This window comes from Stenella coeruleoalba (assembly GCF_951394435.1).
Source record: "Stenella coeruleoalba genome assembly, chromosome: 12".
NCBI classification, from domain to species: Eukaryota; Metazoa; Chordata; class Mammalia; order Artiodactyla; family Delphinidae; genus Stenella; species Stenella coeruleoalba.
The window spans coordinates 84,011,621-84,037,426 of record NC_137158.1 but is presented as its reverse complement, the minus strand read 5'-3'; the positions used below and the strand labels follow the sequence as shown (position 1 = coordinate 84,037,426).

General features: G+C 39.0%; 1 protein-coding gene across 13 annotated transcripts in view; it reads left to right on the top strand.

The window, feature by feature from the left end:
• AGPAT4 (1-acylglycerol-3-phosphate O-acyltransferase 4) overlaps window positions 1-25,806 on the top strand; it is a 1,412,586-nt gene that overhangs the window by 628,750 nt on the left and 758,030 nt on the right. For all 13 annotated transcript variants that reach the window (XR_013830736.1, XR_013830737.1, XM_079939090.1 and 10 more), the window contains one exon: window positions 19,605-19,688. Coding sequence is in view for 11 of the 13 variants with exons in the window: in XM_079939090.1 (XP_079795216.1) it covers window positions 19,605-19,688 (84 nt within the window). In the remaining 2 variants the exon portion in view is untranslated. The remainder of the gene's footprint in view (window positions 1-19,604; window positions 19,689-25,806) is intronic.

The following is a 25,806-nucleotide window of genomic DNA, read 5'->3' as shown; positions in this document are numbered from 1 at the left end:
GGAAGTAGATCAACAGGTACCAGTATGTGCCATGTCACTGATGAATCTGAGGAACACAGAGCATACTTGTAGCCACAATGGTCTGCCCCCAATTTTCCCGCTGGATGAAACTACTTACCCCATCACAGAAAGAACATGTGTGTGACTGCATGGATGAGTGAGTGAGGGTTGTTAAGGAGAAAATGAGAGGTCCAGTTCACCAAGCAAAGGTAAGAATGTAGGGAGATAAAAGTGTTCCCCTAAAACTATTATTATTTCAAAGAATTAGAGGGAGGAGCTTCAAGATGGCAGAAGAGTAAGACCTGGAGATCACCTTCCTCCCCACAAATACATCAGAAATACATCTACATGTGGAACAACTCCTACAGAGCACCTACTGAATGCTGGCAGAAGACCTCAGACTTCCCAAAAGGCAAGAAACTCCCCACGTACGTGGGTAGGGCAAAAGAAAAAAGAATAAACAGAGACAAAAGGGTAGGGACAGGACCTGCACCAGTGGGAGGGAGCTGTGAAGGAGGAAAGGTTTCCACACACTAGGAAGCCCCTTTGCGGATGGAGACTGCAGGTGGCGGAGCGGGGAAGCTTCGGAGCCGCAGAGGAGAACACAGCAACAGGGGTGCAGAGGGCAAAGCGGAGAGATTCCCGCACAGAGGATAGGTGCCGACTAGCACTCACCAGCCCGAGAGGCTTGTCAGCTCACTCGCCGGGGCGGGCGGGGCTCGGAGCTGAGGCTCAGGCTTCAGAGGTCAGATCCCAGGGAGAGGACTGGGGTTGGCTGTGTGAACACAGCCTGAAGGGACTAGTGTGCCACAGCTAGCCAGGAGGGAGTCCGGGCAAAAGCCTGGAACTGCCTAAGAGGCAAGAGACCATTGTTTCAGGGTGCGCGAGCAGAGGGGATTAAGAGAGCTGCCTAAACGAGCTCCAGAGACGGGCACCAGCTGCGGCTATCAGTGCAGACCCCAGAGACGGGCATGAGACGCTAAGGCTGCTACTGCAGCCACCAAGAAGCCTGTGTGCGAGCACAGGTCACTATCCACACCTCCCCTCCCGGAAGCAGGTGCAGCCCGCCACTGCCAGGGTCCTGTGATCCAAGGACAACTTCCCTGGGAGAACACACGGCGTGCCTCAGGCTGGTGCAATGTCACACCAGCCTCTGTCGCCGCAGGCTCGCCCCGCATCCCTACCCCACCCTCCCCCGGGCCTCAGTGAGCCAGAGCCCCCGAATCAGCTGCTCCTTTAACCCTGTCCTGTCTGGGCGGGAACAGACACCCTCAGGCAACCTACACGCAGAGGCGGGGCCAGATCCAAAGCTGAACCCAGGGAGCTTTGCGAACAAAGAAGAGAAAGGGAAATCTCTCCCAGCAACCTCAGGAGCAGCGGATTAAATCTCCACAGTCAACTTGATGTACCCTGCATGTGTAGAATACCTCAATAGACAACGAATCATCCCAAATTGAGGAGGTGGAGGTTGGAAGCAACGATATATATGTTTCTTTCCCTTTTTCTCTTTTTGTGAGTGTGTATGTGTATGCTTCTGTATGTGATTTTGTCTGTATAGCTGTGCTTTTACCATTTGTCCTAGGGTTCTGTCTGTCCATTTTGTTTTTTTCTTTTTTTTTTACTATAGTTTTTAGCACTTGTTATCATTGGTGGATTTGATATTTGGTTTGCTTTCTCCCTTCTTTCTTTCTTTCTTTTTTCTTTTTTTTTTAACTTTCTTTAAATTTTTTTTAATAATTATATTTTAGTCTTTATTTAAAAAAATTTTATTTTATTTTACTTTATATTATTTTATTTTACCCTCTTCTTTCTTTCTTTCTTTCTTTTCTATCTCCCTTTTATTCTGACCTGTGTGGATGACAGGCTCTTGGTGCTCCACCAGGCATCAGGACGGTGCCTCTGAGGTGGGAGAGCCAAGTTCAGGACACTGGTCCACAAGAGACCTCCCAGCTCCACGTAATATCAAATGGTGAAAATCGCCCAGAGATCTCCATCTCAACACCAACACCCACCTTCACTCAACGATCAGCAAGCTACAGTGCCAGACACCCTATGCCAAACAACTAGCAAGACAGAAATACAATCCCATCCATAAGGAGAGAGGCTGCCTAAAATCATAATAAGGCCACAGACACCCCAAAACACACCACCAGACGTGGACCTGCCCACCAGAAAGACAAGATCCAGCTTCATCCACCAGAACATGGGCACTAGTCCCCTCCACCAGGAAGCCTACTCAACCCACTGAACCAACCTTAGCCACTGGGGACAGACAGCAAAAACAATGGGAACTACGAACCTGCAGTCTGTGAAAAGGAGACCCCAAGTACACTAAGTTAAGCAAAATGAGAAGACAGAGAAACACAGCAGCAGATGAAGGAGCAAGGCAGAAACCCACCAGACCTAACAAATGAAGAGGAAATAGGCAGTATACCTGAAAAAGAATTCAGAATAATGATAGTAAAGATGCTCCAAAATCTTGGAAATAGAATGGAGAAAATACAAGAAACGTTTAACAAGGACCTAGAAGAACTAAAGAGCAAATAAACAATGATGAAAACCAAAATAAATGAAATGAAAAATTCTCTAGAAGGGACCACTAGCAGAATAACTGAGACAGAAGAACAGATAAGTGACCTGGAAGATAAAATACTGGAAATAACTACTGCAGAGCAGAATAAAGAACAAAGAATGAAAAGAATTAAGGACACTCTCAGAGACCTCTGGGACAACATTAAATGCACCAACATTCAAATTATAGGGGTCCCAGAAGAAGAAGAGAAAGAGAAACAGACTGAGAAAATATTTGAAGAGATTATAGTTGAAAACTTCCCTAATATGGGAAAGGAAATAGTCAATAAAGTCCAGGAAGCACAGGGAGTCCCATACAGGATAAACCCAAGTAGAAACATGCCAAGACACATATTAATCAAACTATCAAAAATTAAATACAAAGATAAAATATTAAAAGCAGCAAGGGAAAAACAACAAATAAAACACACGGGAATCCCCATAACGTTAACAGCTGATCTTTCAGCAGAAACTCTGCAAGCCAGAAGGGAGTGGCAGGACGTATTTAAAGTGATGAATGAGAAAACCCTACAAACAAGATTACTCTACCCAGCAAGGATCTCATTCAGATTTGACAGAGAAATTAAAACCTTTACAGACAAACAAAAGCTAAAAGAATTCAGCACCACCAAACCAGCTTTACAACAATGCTAAAGGAACTTCTATAGGCAGGAAACACAAGAGAAGGAAAAGACCTACAATAACAAACCCAAAACAATTCAGAAAATGGTAATAGAAACATACATATCGATAATTACCTTAAATGTAAATGGATTAAATGCTCCAACCAAAAGACCTAGACTGACTGAATGGATACAAAAACAAGACCCATATATATGATGTCTACAAGAGACCCACTTCAAACCTAGGGACACATACAGACTGAAAGTGAGGGGATGAAAAACATATTCCATGCAAATGGAAATCAAAAGAAAGCTGAAGTAGCAATTCTCATATCAGACAAAATAGACTTTAAAACAATGACTATTACAAGAGAAAAAAAGGACACTACATAATGATCAGGGATCAATCCAAGAAGAAGATATAACAATTGTAAATATATATGCACCCAACATAGGAGCACCTCAATACATAAGGCAAATACTAACAGCCATAAAAGGGGAAGTCAACAGTAACACAATCGGGGACTTTAACACCCCACTTTCACCAATGGACAGATCATCCAAAATGAAAATAAATAAGGAAACACAAGCTTAAACTGATACATTAAACAAGTTGGACTTAAGTGATATTTATAGGACACTCCATCCAAAAGCAACAGACTACACATTCTTCTCAATTGCTCATGGAACATTCTCCAGGATAGATCATATCTTGGGTCACAAATCAAGCCTGGTAAATTTTTAAAAATTGAAATGATGTCAAGTATCTTTTCTGACCACAGCACTATGAGACTAGATATCAATTACAGGAAAAAAATCTGTAAAAAATACCAACACATGGAGGCTAAACAATACACTACTAAATAACCAAGAGATCACTTAAGAAATCAAAGAGGAAATCAAAAAATACCTAGAAACAAATGACAGTGAAAACACGACGACCCAAAACCTATGGGATGCAGCAAAAGCAGTTCTAAGAGGGAAGTTTATAGCAATAAAATCCAACCTTAAGAAAACAGAAAAATCTCAAATAAGCAACCTGACCTTACACCTAAAGCAATTAGAGAAAGAAGAACAAAAAAGCCCAAAGTTAGCAGAAGGAAAGAAATCATAATGATCAGATCAGAAATAAATGAAAAAGTAATGAAGGAAATAATAGCACAGATCAATAAAGCTAAAACCTGGTTCTTTGAGAAGGTAAACAAAATTGGTAAACCATTAGCCAGACTCATGAAGAAAAAAAGGGAGAAGACTCAAATCAATAGAATTAGAAATGAAAAAGGAGAAGTAACAACTGACACTGCAGAAATACAAAGCATCATGATAGGTTACTAGAAGCAAATATATGCCAATAAAATGGACAACCTGGAAGAAATGGACAAATTCTTAGAAATGCACAACCTTCCAAGACTGAACCAGGAAGAAATAGAAAATATGAACAGACCAATCACAGGCACTGAAATTGAAACTGTGATTAAAAATCTTCCAACAAACAAAAGCCCAGGACCAGACGGCTTCACAGGCAAATTCTATCAAACATTTAGAGAAGAGCTAATACCTATCCTTCTCAAACTTTTCCAAAATATAGCAGAGGAAGGAACACTCCCAAACTCATTCTACGAGGCCACCATCATCTGATACCAAAACCAGACAAAGATGTCACAAAGAAAGAAAACTACAGACCAATATCACTGATGAACGTAGATGCAAAAATCCTCAACAAAATACTAGCAAACAGAATCCAACAGCACATTAAAAGCATCATACACTATGATCAAGTGGGGTTTATCCCAGGAATGTAAGGATTCTTTAATATATGCAAATCAATCAATGTGATACACTATATTAACAAATTGAAGGAGAAAAACCATATAATCATCTCCATAGATGCAGAGAAAGCTTTTGACAAAATTCAACACCTATTTATTATAAAAACCCTCCAGAAAGTAGGCATAGAAGAACTTTCCTCAACATAATAAGGGTCATATATGACAAACCCATAGCCAACATTGTCCTCAATGGTGAAAAAGTGAAACCATTTCCACTAAAATCAGGAAAAAGACAAGGTTGCCCACTCTCACCACTATTATTCAACACAGTTTTGGAAGTTTTAGCCACAGCAATTAGAGAAGAAAAATAAATAAAAGGAATCCAAATTGGAAAAGAAGAAGTAAAGTTGTCAGTGTTTGCAGATGACATGATACTATACACAGAGAATCCTAAAGATGGTACCAGAAAACTACTAGAGCTAATCAATGATTTGGTAAAGTAGCAGGATACAAAATTAATGCACAAAAATCTCTTGCATCCCGATACACTAATGACGAAAAATCTGAAAGTGAAATTAAGAAAACACTCCCATTTACCATTGCAAAAGAAAGAATAAATGTCTAGGAATAGGGGCTTCCCTGGTGGCACAGTGGTTGAGAGTCCGCCTGCCGATGCAGGGGATTCGGGTTTGTGCCCTGGTCCAGGAGGATCCCACATGCCGCAGAGCAGCTGGGCCTGTGAGCCATGCCTGCTGAGCCTGCGTGTCCAGAGCCTGTGCTCTGCAGTGGGAGAGGCTGCAGCAGTGAGAGGCCCGTGTACCCCCCCCAAAAAAAAAAAATTTCTAGGAATAAACCTACCTAAGGAGACAAAAGTCCTGTATGCAGAAAATTATAAGACACTGATGAAGGAAATTAAAGACAATACAAATAGATGGATAGATATACCATGTTCTTGGATTGGAAGAATCAACATTGTGAAAATGACTATACTACCCAAAGCAATCTACAGATTCAATGCAATCCCTATCAAATTATGAATGGCATTTTTCACAGAACTAGAACAAAAAGTTTCACAATTTGTATGGAAACACAGAAGACCCCGAGTAGCCAAAGCAATCTTGAGAAAGATAAACGGAGCTGGAGGAATCAGGTTCCCTGACTTCAGAGTATACTACCAAGCTACAGTAATCAAGACAGTATGGTACTGGCACAAAAACAGAAATATAGATCAATGGAACAGGATAGAAAGCCCAGAGATAAACCCACACACATATGGTCACCTTATCTTTGATAAAGGAGGCAAGAATATACAATGGAGAAAAAACAGCCTTTTCAATAGAGGGTTCTGGGAAAACTAGGCAGCTACATGTAAAAGAATGAAGTTAGCACACTCCCTAACACCATACACAAAAATGAACTCAAAATGGATTAAAGACCTAAATGTAAGACCAGACACTATCAAACTCTTAGAGGAAAACATAGGCAGAACACTCTATGACATAAATCACAGCAAAATCCTTTTTGACCCACCTCCTAGGGAAATGGAAATAAAAACAAAAATAAACAAATGAACCTAATGAAACTTAAAAGCTTTTGCACAGCAAAGGAAACCATAAACAAGACGAAAATACAACCATCAGAATGGGAGAAAATATTTGCAAATGAAGCAACTGACAAAGGATTAATCTCCAAAATTTACAAGCAGCTCATGTTGCTCAATATCAAAAAAACATCCAAAAATGGGCAGAATACCTAAATAGACATTTCTCCAAAGAAGATATACAGATGGCCAACAAACATATGAAAGAATGCTCAACATGATTAATCATTAGAGAAATGCAAATCAAAACTACAATGAGATATCATCTCACACCAGTCAGAATGGCCATCATCAAAAAATCTAGAAACAATAAATGCTGGAGAGGGTGTGGAGAAAAGGGAACCCTCTTGACTGTTGTTGGGAATGTAAATTGATACAGCCAGTATGGAGAACAGTATGGAGGTTCCTTAAAAAACTAAAAATAGAACTACCATACGACCCAGCAATCCCACTACTTGGCATATACCCTGAGAAAACCATAATTCAAAAAGAGTCATGTACCAATATGTTCATTGCAGCTCTATTTACAATAACCAGGACATAGAAGCAACCTAAGTGTCCATCAATAGATGAATGGATAAAGAAGATGTGGCACATATATACAATGGAATATTATTCAGCCATAAAAAGAAACAAAATTGAGTTATTTGTAGTGAGGTCATGGACCTAGAGTCTGTCATACAAAGTGAAATAAGTCAGAAAGAGAAAAACAAATACCGAATGCTAACACATATATACAGAAACTTAAAAAAAAAAAAAGAAAAGAAAAGAAATTGTTCATGAAGAACCTAGGGGTAAGACGGGAATAAAGACAGACCTACTAGAGAATGGACTTGAGGATATGGGGAGGGGGAAGGGTAAGCTGGGACAAAGTGAGAAAGTGGCATGGACATATATACACTACCAAACGTAAAATAGATAGCTAGTGGGAGGCAGCCGCATAGCACAGGGAGATCAGCTCGGTGCTTTGTGACCACCTAGAGGGGTGGGATAGGGAGGGTGGGAGGGAGGGAGACGCAAGTGGGAAGAGATATGGGAACATATGTATATGTATAACTGATTCACTTTGTTATAAAGCAGAAAGTAACACACCATTGTAAAGCAATTATACTCCCATAAAGATGTTTAAAAAAAAAAATTAAGAATTAGAATGATTTGGAACTTCGCTGGCGCCGCAGTGGTTGAGAGTCCGCCCTGGTTTGGGAAGATCCCACATGCCGTGGAGCGGCTAGGCCCGTGAGCCATGGCCGCGGAGCCTGCGCATCCGGAGCCTGTGCTGCACAATGGGAAAGGCCACAACAGTGAGAGGCCCGCGTACTGCAAAAAAAAAAAAAAAGAATTAGAATGATTTTTAACTAAGATCTAATTTGTCCTTCAGCAACAATCTTTCACACTTTTCCTGATGAAAGAAATAGACATAGAAAGAAAAGATTTTTAGAGAAGTTGGTTTTATTAAATATTGAGCGAAAGGGGAGGAAATTGCAAAATAATATTGGAGGCTGAATTCTTACAGAAAGAGGTGGGAAACTTCACAAAACTTTTGGTGTGAAGTTCGGCCAGTTTGAATTAGTCCTGAGAAAGTTCAGATAACTACGAATTTAGTTTGTTTTAATCTAGAATTAAGACTTTTTCACTCCTGTCTCATTAGTCCATAAATAAGCTACAGTTATTTTTAGAGGTGATTGAACCTGGATTATAGCAGACGGAGGAGGAAGAAAGGGAGAGAGAAAGAAAGGAAAAGGCAGAAGTATCTTGACATGAAAGGCCCAGAGTAAAATTTATGTACTAGAGCAAATGTTTTCAGTTCACATGAAACTGGGCCTTGCTAAAAAAAAAGGTCTTTGCCAACATACATGTCCAAGGACAAACTGACTTTTCTTTTCGCCAAGAGTCATTTTTGGCTTTGGGGATGTCTGGGGGTTTTCTAAAAATTTATTTTTTATTAAGAAATTCTTACTCTTTTCAACTCAAAAAACCCCAGGTCAGTAAAGGGCAGGAATGTCCCCTGCCCGTATGCTGGCCGTCACTGAAAATTCCTGGTCATAGGATTACATGGTAGTGCCATTAGATTTATAGCACAGCTAGAAGCCTGCTCATTACAATTGTGTCTAATGCTTAATTGAGGGAAGCCCATTCAAGTTCATTGCCCTTTAGGACCCTCAAGAAGTGATTTTTTTCATAGTTTTGTCCAGTTCTTATCACGCCACTTGCCTACTTAAGTCCTCGAAGCAAGCATTACTTCCATTAGTGCAAAATGTATAACTTTTGTGGACTGGCCAATACAGTAACCCCATATTGCTACATCTTCATGGGCAATTCATTACATTGAAGCAACTGAAAAATTAATTAAATTGTGATCTGTTAATCATGTAAACATGTCCTATATTATTTCTTCCTTTCCTTTTTTTGAAAAAAGGTGGCTGATTGAGTTCAGCATCAGTTGGGGATTCAGAGTAGTATACTACACACCAAAATGTGATGTGTTATTCACCAAGCTTTATTTTTGAGAACTAAATAATAATGTTTATATGATGATGATGGTATCTGGGCATTCACTAGAAATCTAATAAACTTCTTATCACATTTAATAAGCATAGTCCATTTCCAGTCATAATTATCAAGATGTAAAGCCAGCTGAGATAACTAGGAAGCTTTACGTGATAATAAATGTTGTTATTTAAATCGATTTACATGCCTTGAATTGAAATGAGAGCTACCATCTCAACAGTTAGAAGCATATTATGCTGCCTGAAACTGCCTCTAATCTGAGCTGCAGCAAATTTCTCTCCATGCAGTAGCAAGATTATTCTTAGTAAAGAGAGTTTGAACAGATGAGGATAATCATATGCTTCTCCTAAATTAAATCTGTTAAGAGTGCATAAAAGTGAATCACTGTATCTTTAAGTCTTTATTTGTCTCTATTGTTTCAGTTCTATGAAATAGGACCAAAAAAATCACTGCTGTTTAAATCCCACTATCACTGTGATGTGCCTACAGCAAAGCTGTCAACACTTAGTCATATAATTGAAAGCATCTCGTCGTTTAGGAATAGTTTGGTAACTGCAAATTGTGAAGGAATAACCACATTGTTTGACACTTAACTGCATTTAGCATAATGGCACCCTACACGAAAGGACTCTCAATAAATAATGACAGTGATTGACTCTGTCAAAACTCAGCGGAGCTGTAGTGCAGTGGACCAAGAGTTGTTTCACTTACAACGTTGTAGGTATTTTTAGAGATGTGATGTTTCTTTCTTGTAATAATTTCCTTGGAGGGAAAAAGTATGTTATTGAGTATTAGAGTATGAAATGCTTGCTTTTATGATATGAAACACATTTTAGTAATGGAAGGACATTTGTTTTATACCAAATCATGCCAAATTATGTTTTATAAGCTATAGAGATGCCCCAGTTCTTGGGGAAAATCTCCAAGACCAGCTGAGATATTCTTTTTACACAGCTGTTGGGTTAATTCGGCAGCATTGGGTAATCAATACAAGCATAGACACTTGCTCTGGTTAATTGCTGATCCCAGCAGCAGCTGCATCATTATGTATGAAGCATCTCTTCAACTCAGAAATGGAGTTGTGTTTGCAGCAGTAATAAGTGAGGTATTTAGATTGTCTACGAATACACACAGCCCCCGTTTTCCCCTTACTAATATCTGAATGCCCTGGGGTAATTATAAAGGATTTTCACATTAATTAACTCATGCATTATCCTGTTTGACTCTGAGCTCTTATTACTCACCATTTACAGATAAGAAAGTGAGGCATAAAGATGTTTAAAGTGATTAGCCTAAACTCTTGTGAAACTACATTTAGAACATAGATCTTCTGAATCTTTGCCTATCGGGGTGCTCTTTCCATGATCACATTTTTCTCATACTGGAGTTATTGAGCAGTACCTGCTAATATTTATTGAATATTAACTATGTGTATAAGTACTTGATCTCATTTAACCATCAATCCTATGATGTAGGTACAATTGTTGTTTCCACATTACGCATAAGAAACTGATGTTCTGATTAATTAACTTCCTTATGGTTGCATGTCTGCTAATGTCTATTGGATTTGAAATCCAGTCAATCTCAATCAAAAGTACAAAGATACTGTTTATCATGTTGGCATACCCATTGCTTTGAAATCAGTGCTTGGCATACTATTACATTTAAATGTATATTTTAATGGAATCTTGATATCAAGTAATAGTAGTGTAGATTAAGATATTTAGGAGGCACAGAAGTAAATAACTATTTATTAATTATTGATACTGCCTTGTTGAGAGTATATGTATATTGCAAAACCAGTCTAGGAGTTGGTCCCTAGTCCTGCTTTCCCTGCGCAGAATTCTTTCTCTTGTGGAATTTCGCTTTTCCTGTCTGATTCCTAATCATTCCTCAGATCTCATCCTAAACAATAGTCCTTCAAAAATCTTGGTCAGGGGTCCCTCCTGTGTACCCTCAAAAAATCCATGTAATAATTAGTTCTTCAGTCACTTTTATCCTCCTAATTGGAAAAGTCTTGTTCAATGATTTATCTCCAGTCTAGGAAAATACCTGTCACATACTGCATGCGTAATTTGTTGAGTGAATTAATGACCTCAGTGACTTAAAATTTGCATCAAATGAATGTGTTTCAAGGCATAGAGGATGGCACATGGTAGTGGTTTCAAATTCTTGAGTAGATGAATAGTGCTTTTCTGAGATCAGAGAAATTATATTAAATAATTGGAAGCCATTGATAAGTTTACGTGTGGGTGCAGACACTTTCTGCTTCTGCTTATGCCCAGATGAAAACACAAGAGGGGGCCTAATGGACTATAAGAGAACATGCCAAATTAGTGCTAGTTTGTTATTTTTGTCTCCATAAACCATATCCAATGTGACACATTACTGCTTCATAATATTTAAAGACTTTTATTAGAAAATATATCACTAGGTATTTTGAATAAAAATGCAAGGAAATCTAGGGACTTCCCCAGTGGTCCGGTGGTTAAGACTACGCACTTCCACTGCAGGGGGCACGGGTTCGATCCCTGGTTGGGGAACTAAGATCCCTCATGCTGCGCGGCATGGCAAAAAATTAAAAAAAGGAAAGGAAATCTAAGTAGGCCTATATAGTCAGAAACCAGGGCAAAAAGCTGAAGGTAAAGTGAAAGAAGACCAAGTGAAACAGCACGGGACAGTTCTTTATTGGTAGTGATAAGAAACTGCAGATTAGAATCTCATTCAGTGAAATGCCAAACTAACATTTGACAAAGCGTTGCACAATAGTGTCTTCCAGTGAAGAGGGCTCTGTGAGTCCTTGACCGAAAGAATATGGTCGAGATGACATTGCTACTGCTCTTGGGAAACACCTACAGGTGCAAACAACCCCTGGAAAGACTGATTGAGAAGAACCGAGGGCAGGAGCCCAGCACCGCTTGTCAGCCATGCAACTGAGCCATTGTGGAGGTGAACGCTTCGGTCCCTAGTTGAGCCATCCAAATGACCACGTATGGAGCAGAATGGAACTGGCTCACCAAGCCCTACCCAGCCTAGTGATCAAGCTTTTATTAGAATGGGGGCAAGATTTTCCAACAGGAGCAACGACTTCAGATATTTCATGTTACAAAATAAGGAAAGATCCATATTTTTGTGATTAACAAATTTTGTAAAAAATGGATACTCGTTCACAAAAATGCAGTACTCTTAAGGCATGCTAAATAGGAGAGTTAAGTACTAGTGTAGGGGGCCAGGATCCTTAGGAAACAGTTCTGTGGTCACCCCAACACGTGAACAGATAATCACCTTAGGTTTCAAAGCTCTATAGAGTATAGAGAGCATTAACAGATTTTCACTGGGAATCAAGGTTGGTTTGTGCATGTGAAAGTGCTACGTAAATAACCCAGTTCTTTACTAATGCAAGAAGATGGCAGTGCTGTTACTTTTATTGTGATCATTATTTTCCTGCTGGTTAACTGGAATTCACCTAATCATTTCTTCCCTCTTCTGCTTCTTTCTGTCCTATATGAAATAGTTTCAAAAGAAGGGTTAATTGGGCTTCCCTGGTGGCACAGTGGTTGAGAGTCCGCCTGCCGATGCAGGGGACACGGGTTCGTGCCCCGGTCTGGGAAGATCCCACATGCCGCGGAGCGGCTGGGCCCATGAGCCATGGCCGCTGAGCCTGCGCGTCCGGAGCCTGTGCTCCGCAACGGGAGAGGCCACGGCAGTGAGAGGGCCGTGTACCGCAAAAAAAAAAAAAAAAAAAAAAAAAAGTGTGTCAGGGACAGACATGAAGGTGACCCCCAGTGATCGCCCACCTCCTGGTGTCCATGCTTTTGTGAAATCCCTTCCTCTTGAATGTAGGTGGTTCTGGTGATTTCCTTCTAATGAAGAGAATATGGCAAAAGTGATGAGATATCTACCACTTCCCTGATCATGTTATATAAGACTCCCCTTTATTACATCTTAGAAGACTGCGTCTTAGGGACCTAAGCAGATATTCTGCTGGCTTGTGAAGTAAGCAACCACGTTTAGGAAGCCCACGTGGCAAGGAACGGTAGGAGGCCTCCAGCAGGCAGCAAAAAGCAGTGACAAGAGCTTTGAGGACCCATCCTTCTTCTCCAAGCAGAATAAGCCTGCTTTATTTCTTTTATACTTTGGATTCTATACACAATTCATTGGAGGAAAGTTCTGCTTTAAAAGAAAACACAACTTTGAAAACCACAGATCTTTCAGTTTTATAGCTTTACAGATGAGAAAGGTAAAGCCTGATTCAGTTAATGTATTTCTGAGTATTCACCATGTTTACATACAGCATTTTGCTACCCACATCAAAGCACATAGATAGAAGTAGGACGTGGTTCTTCACTTTAAGAATTCTGTAACTCGATGGTGAATGTTAGTAACCAGTTCAAAGCCACAGAACTGGTTATTCTTTTGTTTTGATTGACAATGGCTTGGATTATCCTATAATAAAAGTTATAGACTATTGTGTCCGAAGGCTATAAGGCGAAATTACTGAAGAGGTAAAGATGCTTTTAAAAAAAATTTTTTTTAATTGTTTCATTACATGGATTGTTTTTTAAACCATATTGGCTGTGGTCCCTAATTGTCCCCCCCACTTTATCACGTCTGAGTGCTGAATGGTAAATATAGAAATGGTTAACATTTGTTGAGAACCTACTGTGTGCCTGGCATTGGCCTAACTTTTATATTTAATCCTTGCAATACCCGTTGTGGTATTACTCCATTTGTCCTGGGCTAGCTGTTCCCTGAGTGGTTAAGAGAACTTCCAAAGTTGCAGAACTACTGAGAGACAGGGCCTCAGTAAGTAATTGTTGAATAAGGAGTGGAATAAGATTCAGTTCCCTGTTTTAAATTATGGAACAATTTACACTCAATAAAGTGCACAGGATTTAAGGGTTCAGTTCTATGAGCTTTGACAGTTATGCACACCCATGTAACTACTACCCCAATCAAAATACAGAACATTTCCAAAAAATGTCCTCATGCCTCCTTCCCGTCCATACCTCCAGTCAAGACAACCAGCTTCTGATTTCTATCAGCATAGATTAGTTGTTTTGCCGAAGTTTAGTATTATGAGCCTTTTTTAAAATTTTAGCCATCATACTGGCTAAGATGCGAAACCAAGTAAAATTGTATTTTGTTATTTTAATTTGCATTTTCCTGATTATTAATGATATTAACTATCTTTTTATATGATTATTGGCCATGTTTATGTCTCCTTTTATAAAGTCTTTTGCTTATTTTGAATAAGTGCTTGTCTGTATGGTGCTATATATAGTTCTTTATATGGTCTAAAGATGAATTATTTCACAAATATACATATTATAAATATTTTCTCCAGTCTGTGGCTTGCATATTCATGTTGAATAGTGTCTTTTGATGAGTGGAAGTTTTTTAAAATTTTCATTGAAATTCAATTTATAAATTTCTTCATTTATGGTTAGAGCTTTGTGTGTCCTTATAAAAAAAATTCTGTCTGTTTCAAGGCTGTAAAGATGTTCTCATTTGTTTTCTTCTAGAAACTGTATGGAGTGAGGAAGGGATTTAGATATCGAAATTCAGTTGTTCAAGCACCATTTGATATAAATTCTCCTTCCCTCAAAGAATTTCCTTGGCAACTTCTCAGTTTGTTTTTTCCGAATACACTTTACTGAGAAATAGTTTGTGTAAAATAGACTGCCTCCATTTAAAGGGTACAATTTGAAGAGTTCTGACAAGTATATAATCCCACAAAACCACCATCACAATCAAGATAGAGAACACTTCCATAACCCCTATATTAGTTTGCTAGAGGTGCCATAATAAAGTACCACCAACTGGGTTGTTTAAGCCACAGAATTTTATTCACTCACAATTCTGGAGGCTAGAAATCTGAGACTAAATTGTCAGCAAGGTTGGTGTCTATTGAGACCTTGGCTTGTAGATGGTTGTCTTCTTCAGTGCCTTCACGTGATCTTTTCTCTGTGCATGTCTATGTCCCAATCCCATCTGTTAAGGACATCTGTTTTAAGGACACCAGTCACATTGAATTAGGGTCCACCATAATGACCTCATTTTAACTTAATTACCTCTTCAAAAACCCTATCTCCAAAACAGTCATATTCTGAAGAGGGTTAAGACTTTAACATAGCAGTTTTAGAGGACACAACTCAGCCCATAACACCCCCAAAAGATTCTTCATGCTCTTATGTAGCCCATTCCACCCTCTGCCCCCACCCGAAAGCTACCAGTGATCTGTTTTTGCCACTATAGATCTGTTTGCATTTTATATAATCAGAATCATGCATATATTCTATTTCATATTTGGCTTCCTTCCCTCACATAATTTTGAGAATCATCCACGGTGTTGCATTTATAAGTAACGTAATGCTGTTGATTATTGAGTAGTATTCCATTGGATGGATATACCACATTTTGTTTATCCATTCATATTTTGGGTGGTCTCCAGTTGGTGGCTATTATGAATAAAACTGTTGTGAGCATTTGTATACAATTCTTTTTGTGGACTCGTTTTCATTTATCTTAGTCAATTATCTAGGAGTGGAATGGCCAAGCGATGTGTTAGTTGTATGTTTAATTTTTTTTAAATGCCTAATAGATTTCCAGACTGACTGTGTCATTTTATATTTGCACCAGCAGTATATGTGTATTCATTTGTTTTATATCTGACCGATATTTGGTATGAATATTCCTTTTTAATTTTATTCATTTGAATGGGTGTGCTCAGTTAATTTACAGCCTCAGTCTTTGTGGCTAGTCCATAAAACCTATAAGAAAAAGGATTCTTCTCTCTTTTGTAAACTCTAAGAATACAGAGTTTAAGAGCTGTTTAGTAGATATGTATTGTTTGGTTGGTAGATATGTATTGATTCAAAGGACTTTTCCCTATTATTTTCCCTGCTTACTATTAAATGATTGCATTATTGAGCCTCTGCTATAATCATAGCACCATGCTTAGCTTTATTAGAAGCACAGATCTTAAAATCAAATGGAGGGAGATGCAGAACAAGGTTACTATATGACTGATGGAAATATCAGTCATGCTTTGAGAGAGTTATAGCAGCATGCTCTGGAAAGTGAATGACCCCTGGGGAATGGTTGGGTAATGTGGAAACTGAGAAAAAGGAAGAAATGAAAAACCCACTGGGTTAAGTCTGGTCCCTTGAAACTGGCATCTTATTGCTTATCTATCTACAAAATTAAACATAATCGTACTTGGGGAGTTCTATTTTGAGAAATAAGAAATCCTGCTTTCAACAGTTGCATTTTTAAATAAGTCAACATGTGCCAGGCACTGTGCAGTCTTACAGGTGTTATTTCACTTAATCTTCATGAAATCCCTGTGAAGGAGCTATTTAATCCCTAACTTTTCAAATGAGGAATGCTAAGTTTAGAAAGGCAACGTGAAACTTGCTCAAGAGCATATAGCTAATAATTGGTGGAATTGGGATTCAACAGGTTGGTGAACTTTGACTCTCCTTCTCTGTATCATTTTATTGCAGGCGGAGAGGAAAAGTTAGGAGGGTGGATGGAAGCCTCTGAGTATAGTTGTCTTAAAGACAGTTTTGCTGTCCTTGTATTATGTCAGTAGTATAATTTTCAAAATAATTTTAGTCCCTTAAATTTAATTATTCAACTTAGATGTTTGTGGAATCATTCAAGAGGCTTTTTTTTTTTTGCGGTACGCGGACCTCTCACTGCTGTGGCCTCTCCCGCTGCAGAGCACAGGCTCCGGACGCGCAGGCCCAGCAGCCATGGCCCATGGGCCCAGCCGCTCTGCAGCACATGGGATCCTCTCGGACCGGGGCACGAACCCGTGTCCTCTGCATCGGCAGGCGGACTCTCAACCACTGTGCCACCAGGAAAGCCCCAAGAGGCTATTTTAAATGCAACACAGTTGATGATAACCTGAGATAATTGGTAAAAGTGTAGAAAAAATACTATTAAAATTACCCTTTTCAAAACCTGTAAGTGCCAATACTTTGCAGAAACATTTTGTAAAACATAACGCATAATTTGTTTAGGGAGCAGTGTATATGCCCACCTATGAAGAACAGATTATAGAACTGATTTAGATAATTCAGGAAAAAACCACACCTTTGCTTAAACTGCCTGTCTGAAGCTTGTCAGAGTGATATTCGGATAAGAATTAGTTAAGTACTTCAATTTTCCACTTGATTGGACGTGACAAGACACAGCCAAAATGACTTGTGGGTTTGTTCTGGAATTCTTAAGAATAAATATTATTTTAAGACTCATATTTTATAGAGTTTTATCACTGTTTATTATGCCACTGAGTCATTTTTCTGAACTTCTGATTTACATGCATCATATAAATGTATTTAAATAATATTCTGCTTCACGATTTTCAGCTGGTGGTAGCATTAATCAAGACAAATCCCCAAATATTGTAATTTTCCACTCTCTTACTGATTCAAGCTACTTGAATCACTGGATTCTATCAATGCCTTCTCAGATTTCACAGGTCAACAGTACTAAGGTTTTAATTGAAGTAATTTCTCACTTGAGACCCAGAATGCAGCTGCTTGTACAAATGAATAAGATTATATGGTAGCCAAAATGCTGCTACAATATTTTTGAGTATGTTCAATATGAACCTGGAACATTTTATTCACTGTCAAGGATTGGCAAGCTTTTTCCATAAAGGGCCGGATAGTAAATATTTTAGAATTATTGAGCCACAGCTCAATTTTGCCCTTGCTGTGCAGAAGCAGCATAGACAATACATAAATGAACAACCATGGCCGTGTCCAATAAATTTCATTGTGGACATGGAAATGTGAATATCATTTACTTTTCGTGTGCCACAAAAGGCTCTTCTTTTTATGCTTTTCAACCATTTAAAAATGTAAACCATTCTTAGGTTGTGGCCGTACAAAGGCAAACCCTAGGCTGGATTTGGCCAACAAGGCCATTGTTTGCTGACTCCTGATATAGATGCTCAAATAATTTATGTATTTTTCTTGGTTGTAACTACTACTGGACAAGAAGGAGAAAGTTTTCTAAAAAGCAGCCACACAATTCTTTATTAAGACGTATTTCACACTGTTCTGACATTTTTTTTTTCTGATGTCTTTCTCCAATTCTATACCTTTGAGAGATAAAATACATTTTTTTTTGTATTCTCCCCTTGATGCATTCTAATCCATAGCTCCCTTGGGCTGCCATGTGATTTGCAGTCCTTGTTAATCTTGTGGTCTTGACACCTTTCTTACTCCTATATAAAGCCCGTTAATTATAAATGCCTTACCCATGCAACTGTTAAAACAATGTATGCAATGAATAACCAATTAACATTTTATATTTTCTAAAACTAGAAAGGAGCAAAGTTAAAACTGCTTTCTAATGGCAGAAATTAACTGGGAAATTTGTTTCTATTTTCAGGATGGTTATAGCAATAGCATTCAATACTAATAGTTTGAGTAGTATGGATAAACGAGCACATATATTTTATTATGTTGAATTCTCATATCCAATGGAGTTCTATTCAGTTTTATTACCTGTATGTTTTGTTATGGTCTGAGATCAAGAAGAAAATTGTGAATGAATTTTCTGTAATTTCCTTGTACAACACAAGGGTTTGTCAGATAAAGTAGTACTTATGTGACAATTATAGGAATTGTTACATAAGTGTTTTTGTTGCTTTTTGGGCCCTGAAAAATTAACGCATGAAAAATTCATATCTGTGATATGCACAGAAAGTTTCATTGCATTCTATGTTTCTAAGCTGGGGATCTGACCTTTCTATCTAGAAGATTTTTAGGATCTTCTGCTTATTAAATTGTAACTTCCTCCCTGTTTGCTGCTCCAGGTCTCACTCTGCTTTCTCTCCCGCCTCCTTTTTCTCGAGCCTTTGGGCTCCTTGTGGGCCTGCGCGGCACAGAGTCCCCGTCCTCTGCTGCAGCCTACTGCAGATTTCCAGAAAAGTGTGGAACTCTCTTCTCAACCAAGTTTCTGCCTTCTGTTTTTCTTAGTATTATGGCTTTACATGTTGCTAGTTATTAACTGTAATTCTCACAGGGCCTCAGGAGGGAGAGGAGATATAGGTGCCTCTGCTCAGCCTGCCGACTGCGCCCAGCGGTCCTCCAGGTGTGCCTCCCCGTGCTGCACTGCTGCCCCCAGATAGTCCTTTTGAGTGAGACTTGCATATGTGTTTTCATTTAAAAGTTATCAACTGAAATTGCAATGAACTTAAGAAAATTATTTAAATTTTTAAACAATTAAATATAACTGCAGTGGGGAAACTACTACATGTACATGTGATACATGTTTGGAGCAATATGCCAAATATCATCTTAATACATCGATGAAAATGGTTTTGACTTACCAGATCCCCCAAAAGGGTCCTGAGAACCCCCAGGGTCTATGTATCTTACTTTGAAAATCTTTGCATTACATATTACTTTCATTATCGTTTTATAGCATAAATAGATTTTAGAAAATGTATTAGGGAATACATTTGAATTACAATTTGTGCACCAAGTATATGCTGTTTTTTTCTCAAAGGGTCCTTCTCGCTGGGAAGATGTCTTAATCCCAAACCAGATGAGTGGTGAATGCCAGTCTCCAAACTGTCCTGGGACTAGAGCAGTAAGTACTGGTCAAATCTGTTCTTTCATTATGGCATCTCCAGTGTTTACTAGGAAATGAGATTAGAGACAAAACACTAATTGATTCTTCCCATCCACTTACATATTTACAAAAAGTGTTATAAGATTCAAAAGTATTCATAATATTCACGAAAAATTCTGCCTGTATCATTGCCTTCCAGTGTCACTTTCCTAGAGACTTAACCACTTTGGGTGATTATGTTGAAACATGACAATTTAAATTCCTCACAAGGTGATGTTCATGGAATATAAAGAAGATCCTGTTCAGAGTCTGACAAAAGAAAATAACAAAGCTATAATGTTCATCTTTTTCCTAATGCTGTGATATTTTACATTTACGTTCCATATCATTCAAAATTGCTCTTTCTACCTTTCTTAGCAATTTTCTGACATAGTGGGCTGTTAGAAAATTTAGAATGAATGACCAGCTGTAAATGGAATCCCCATCCTCTGTTCTCTGCAATCCATTTTGTCTTTGCAAACATACACCATGTGTTTCATATAGAGAAGGTATTTCTGGAACGAGAGCCTAAGCACTGAAGTATTTTTTAAATAATTTTATCATTATGGTCATGTTTATAACTTGTGTATTATACTTTTTACTTTGCAAATCCTTGGGTCCATCATAATCTGATTATATATATTTTCTGAGCTGTAAATACTCTTACGGCGCCAACACAAATGTCAAGTTAGTTCACAAACTGTCACAGCCAGCTGACAGTTAATATCTTCTCTAAGGAACAAAGTCTGTCAACAGCAACAGGTAGAGTGTTTGAGCTAGGATCATTAGATGTGTCTTCTCTCTCCAATCTGCTGGATGATTGCAAGGCTACAGAGACAGCAGTGAGCAGCAGTGATGATCACTCTCCATCAAATGGGACTAGGGACACTGAACAGCTCTTTATTAATGCAAATCCTGAAGAAAAATAATGAGTTGTGCGTCACTCGCCGATATCGAGGCACAATACAGTCTTACAAGTTTGCTATTGGGATGAAATTAAAGTATACATACTTTGTAGGACAGATTTCTTAAGTATAATTGTATTTGCGTGTATATATGTGGATGTAGTATGCATATATGATAGTATACATGCCATGTAGATATAATTACATTTAATAATAATTTAAATCCTCTGGTGCATGTCACATTATGATCTCCATATCATCTTTACAGCAATGTGAGCTCCTTTGAAAATCTACTTCAGTCATTGACAGTCTGACTGCCTCTGTGTACCTTCATATTAATTGGGAGGATTCAGCATAGCAGGATAGACAGTCTTGCATCTTTAAGGATTTAGCTTCAAATTGGTCACAGGGCTACTGTGTTGCTAGGGCTGAGAATCACGACCTTTGCTTGTTGAATATTCACCTCGCCTATTTATCGGTATACAGAGCTTCGTCTAAATCAGTTTATACTGAAGCTTTATTTCGGACGGCATGGTGAACCGACACCCTAAAAAATCCTTGCAGTGCACACTATATAAAAGTAGTGAATTGAATTCCAAACACATATTTTTAAAGAACAGCTGAGCTGACAACATAGTAAGGAAAAGGTCATATGCCCAAAAGTAAGAGAAGGCTAGACTCCAGAAAGGAAACTGTGTAAGCTAAAGCCACTCACCACGGGGGGCTACAGCCTCAGACCAGGCAAACGCTGGAGACTGCTGGTGAGTTTAGGGCCTCGTCAAGTTGGAAAGTGAAACCATAGAATTCTACATGAAGAACCTCCTGGAAAACATGATTTCCTCCTGGGATCAAGTGGAGAGAGGAAGGTGCTGGGGATAGTTGCCTATTTTGTTTTCACTCTAGGTAGAAATGTTACTCCTAAGAATTTGTAAGCACAGACCCATATTTACCTGAGTTTGGGGCTCAATTTTACTCTTTCTGTGTGCACTTATATAAGGTCCTGAGTCTAGAATGTTGTTTAGGGTGGCCATGAGTTGGCAGTGCCAGGAACTGGGCTGAGACTAACCCACATCCTCCCAAGGAGACCTGTGCTCTCAAATGAGTCCTAAAATAATTCCCTCAGACAAAGTTTCACAGAGCATGACCTAACAATCAGAAAATCACAGATGGAAGCATGCCATCGTGAATGAGAGCGAGCAGAGTTCAAACCTGGAAAGAACACAGAGATTAAAGTTGCCTGGGAAAGACTATAAGTATGCTTAATGTGTTTAAAAAATGAAAGCGCACATATGATTAAAAAACAAAAGACTATCAGAAATATCCAGTCAGATTAAAAGATTAAATACACACACACAAACATGCACGCCCACGTGTACATACATGCACACAATAACACGAGAAATTCTAGAATTAAAAACTATAATTGACACGAAATTGACTAGATGGGCTAAAGAGCAGGTAAGTAGGTGAAACAGCAATTCTAACTTAGATCTGAAATTTGCCCTGATAAAATTACTCAAAATGCAGGCAGAAAATATAACAGATTTAAAATATAAAAGAGAAGTTAAACAATATGGTGGGTAAAATTAGATTTCCAGAAGAAAATAATAGAGAGAATAGTGGAAAGGTAATATTTTAAAAGATAATGAAGCAGAGCTTTCCACAATTTTTAAGACTCAAGAATCCCAAGGAGGGCTTCCCTGGTGGCGCAGTGGTTGAGAGTCCGCCTGCTGATGCAGGGGACACGGGTTCGTACCCCGGTCCAGGAGGATCCCACATGCTGCGGAGCGGCTGGGCCCGTGAGCCATGGCTGCTGAGCCTGCGCGTCCAGAGCCTGTGCTCCGCAACAGGAGAGGCCACGACAGTGAGAGGCCCGCATACCACAAAAAAAAAAAAAAAAAGAATCCCAAGGAGTAGGAATAAAATGAAAGCCCCACCTAAATTGATCACTGAAATTGCAGAACAGGAAGATTCTAAAAGCATCAGAGAATGAAGAAGACTGGTTACTACACAGGAGAAACAATCAATAGTTGTTAAACCAACAGCAACGTCAGAAGGCAGACGACACAGGAACAGTGTCTTCAAAATATTGAAAGAAAATAAATGCTAAACTAAGATTGTATTTAAGAAAAACTTTTAAAAGACAAGATCAACAACCAAAAAGATATTTTCAGGTAAACAGAAACTCAGGGAATTAACTTCCATCTAAACCTTTCAAATATTTTTAAGTTAAATTATTTCAGAAAGAAAGAAAATGATCCCAGAAGGAAAGCCTGAAATGCGAGAAGGAATGATTGGAAACAATGTAGAGAAACCTAAACAAAATGTAACAATCAGTATGATAATATTTGATGAATGGAAATATATGTAAAGATAAATAAAGTTTCTGGACAATATTGCATGTAAGCATCAAACATAAAGTTAAAGCATTCTAGGATCTTTGTACTTTTCACCAGAAAGGAAAGACAGTGACTAAAATTAAACTTGTTTTTGGTACATGAATGTTCATAGCAGCTTTGTTTGTAACTGCACACTGGAAATAACCCACATGTCCAACAACAGGTGAGTGTGTAGACAAACTGGAAGAGCCATACAGTGGTTTACTGCTCAGTGATAAAAAGGAAGTCACTGTTGACACAACCCGGATGGTCCGCAAAATAATTATGCTAGTGAGACAAAAACAAAAAAAGGAGATGCTGCGTGATTCCAGTTATGTGAAATTCTAGAAAACACAAACAATCTACAGTGACAGAAAATAGATCAGTAGTTGCCTAGGGACTGGGTAGAGGCAAGCAGAGCATGAGGATGGCACTAAAAAGGGCCCGAGGAATCTCTGGGGATGAGAAATTGTTCAGTATCTTAATTGTGGTGTTGGCTTCGTGGATGTATATGTATGTCAAAACGTAGGCTATTTATCCATGTGCAGTTTATTTGATGTTAATGATACCCCAGTAAAGCTATAAAATAACAATGCCAACATTTATACAATTAGGAGATTTCACATAAAAATTCAAACCTCAAGCTCATCCTGAAAAGCCATAAGATCAGGCAGCTCTGTGTTGGCCTCTCAGCCAGACTTCCTCACCCCTGTGCACTCCTCAGCTGGCTGCCGGGGTGTGTTAGTGAACTTGAAGTCTTTCCTCTGGTGTGTAATTCTGAGGACCCCTTACACTCCCGACACGTTTGGGGTTCTTCTCCCTTGTGAATTGTCTGGTGGTAAATAGGCTGCTTCTCCTCAAAGGCCTTTCTGAACACCATGAGTTTATAGGCTCAGGGCTGGGTCTCATGTGCCTTGGCCAGGTTCAAGTCCTTGCTCTCCAGTGCCCAGGCTTCCTCACCATGCCCCTGCTGGGGGACCACATGGGGTTGGGGGCCTCAAGTCCCGGGAAGGGCAGGAGTGCAAAGTTGTCCAGTGCACAGCATGGTAGATGCCCCTCAGGGCGTTGTCACAGAGTCCTCTTCTCCCAGGAGGGGCTCACAACCACACCCTGCAAGGTCATGGGTCCCATGCCAGGTTCATCACCTCCAAGTTCAGATGACTTCATCTGAACCATGACCTGGGGGCCTCCTCAGAAGCTGCCCCGTATAACCCACTGGGAAGCAATTCCTACCCCAGTGATCTAGTTATACCAGTCATTTTTAACATGAAACTCAAGTTAAAAATGCATTTAAATTGTATAGAATTACCATCTAGGGGATTGAAATACAATACAGGTGTCAAGTTAGAAAGAAAGAAGTGAGGGAGGGAGGAAGGAAGGAAGGAAGGAAGGAAGGAAGGAAGGAAGGAAGGAGGGAAGGAAGGAGGGAAGGAAGGAGGGAGGGAGGGAGGGAAAGAGGGAAGGAAGGAAGGAAGGAAGGAAAAAAGGGAGAGAGTGAATTAGAGGAAAATGGGACAAATAAGTAGCACACACCAAAAAAAAAAAAAAGGTAGAAATAAAACCAAATATAAGTTAATGAAATTAAATGTAAATGGACTAACTAAAGTTTAGAAAACAGATTATTAGACTGGATTAAGAGAAGAAAATCCAGCTTTATGGAGGTTACAAAAGGTGTACCTAAAACATATGAGAACAAAAATATCGAAAGTGGAAGAATGGAAAATGATGTACCACACAAATAGTCACCGAACACAGCTGTTGAAACTATTTTAATTGCATATAAAATAGATTTAGGGAAAAAAAGCATTATTAAAAGTTAAGAAACATTATTAAAAATAGATTTCGAGGGCTTGCCTGGTGGCGCAGTGGTTGAGAGTTGGCCTGCTGATGCAGGGGACACGGGTTCGTGCCCCAGTCCGGGAAGATCCCACATGCCGCGGAGCAGCTAGGCCCATGAGCCATGGCCGCTGAGCCTGTGCGTCCAGAGCCTGTGCTCCACAACGGGAGAGGCCACAACAGTGAGAGGCCCGCGTACCGCAAAAAAAAAAAAAAAAAAAAAAAAAAAGTAGATTTTGATGAAAGGTTCAATAACCCAGGAAGATATAGTAGTTTAAAACTTGTATGATCTCAATAACATGGATATAAAATACATTAAGGACAAATTGTCAGAATTAACAAATTGTACAGATGAAGCTGTAACCATGAGGGAAGATAGTGAGCTAACTCTCTGAGGAGTTGAGGGCTCCAGTAGTGCAAACTCAGGAAGCCGTAGCCTACTAACACAACCACTGAGCAGGGTGGCATCCTGAGTGCTACACCCAACCATGAGGGGCACCCCTTTTTTTGAGCACATATGGAACATTTCAACAATTGATCGTGTTTTAAGTCATTTAAATATCACTAACGGAAACATAACCATAAAAACCTCTTAAGCATGGAAATTCAATTAACTTAGTCAATTAAAAAAAATCCAAATGGAAATACGGGATCAAACAATAATGAAAATATAACACATATCAAATCTTTTGGGATGCAGCTAAATTAGTATTTAAAGGGAGTACTTAGAACCATAAATGCTACTTTTATAAAAGAAGAGAGGATAACATTATTTAAAGATATTGTTTAAGAAAGGAGGAAAAAATTGTCATAGCAAACTATTTTTTTCCCCATATCTAATGAACATAAATAAATGGTTAAATAAAGAACATGAAGGTATGCACACTTCTGAATAACTATACCAGTGGGTGGGCAGAATTGCTCAATATGAGTCGTTTAATTCCTTCTTCTTTGCTCTTATCTTAAAACCATTTTCCT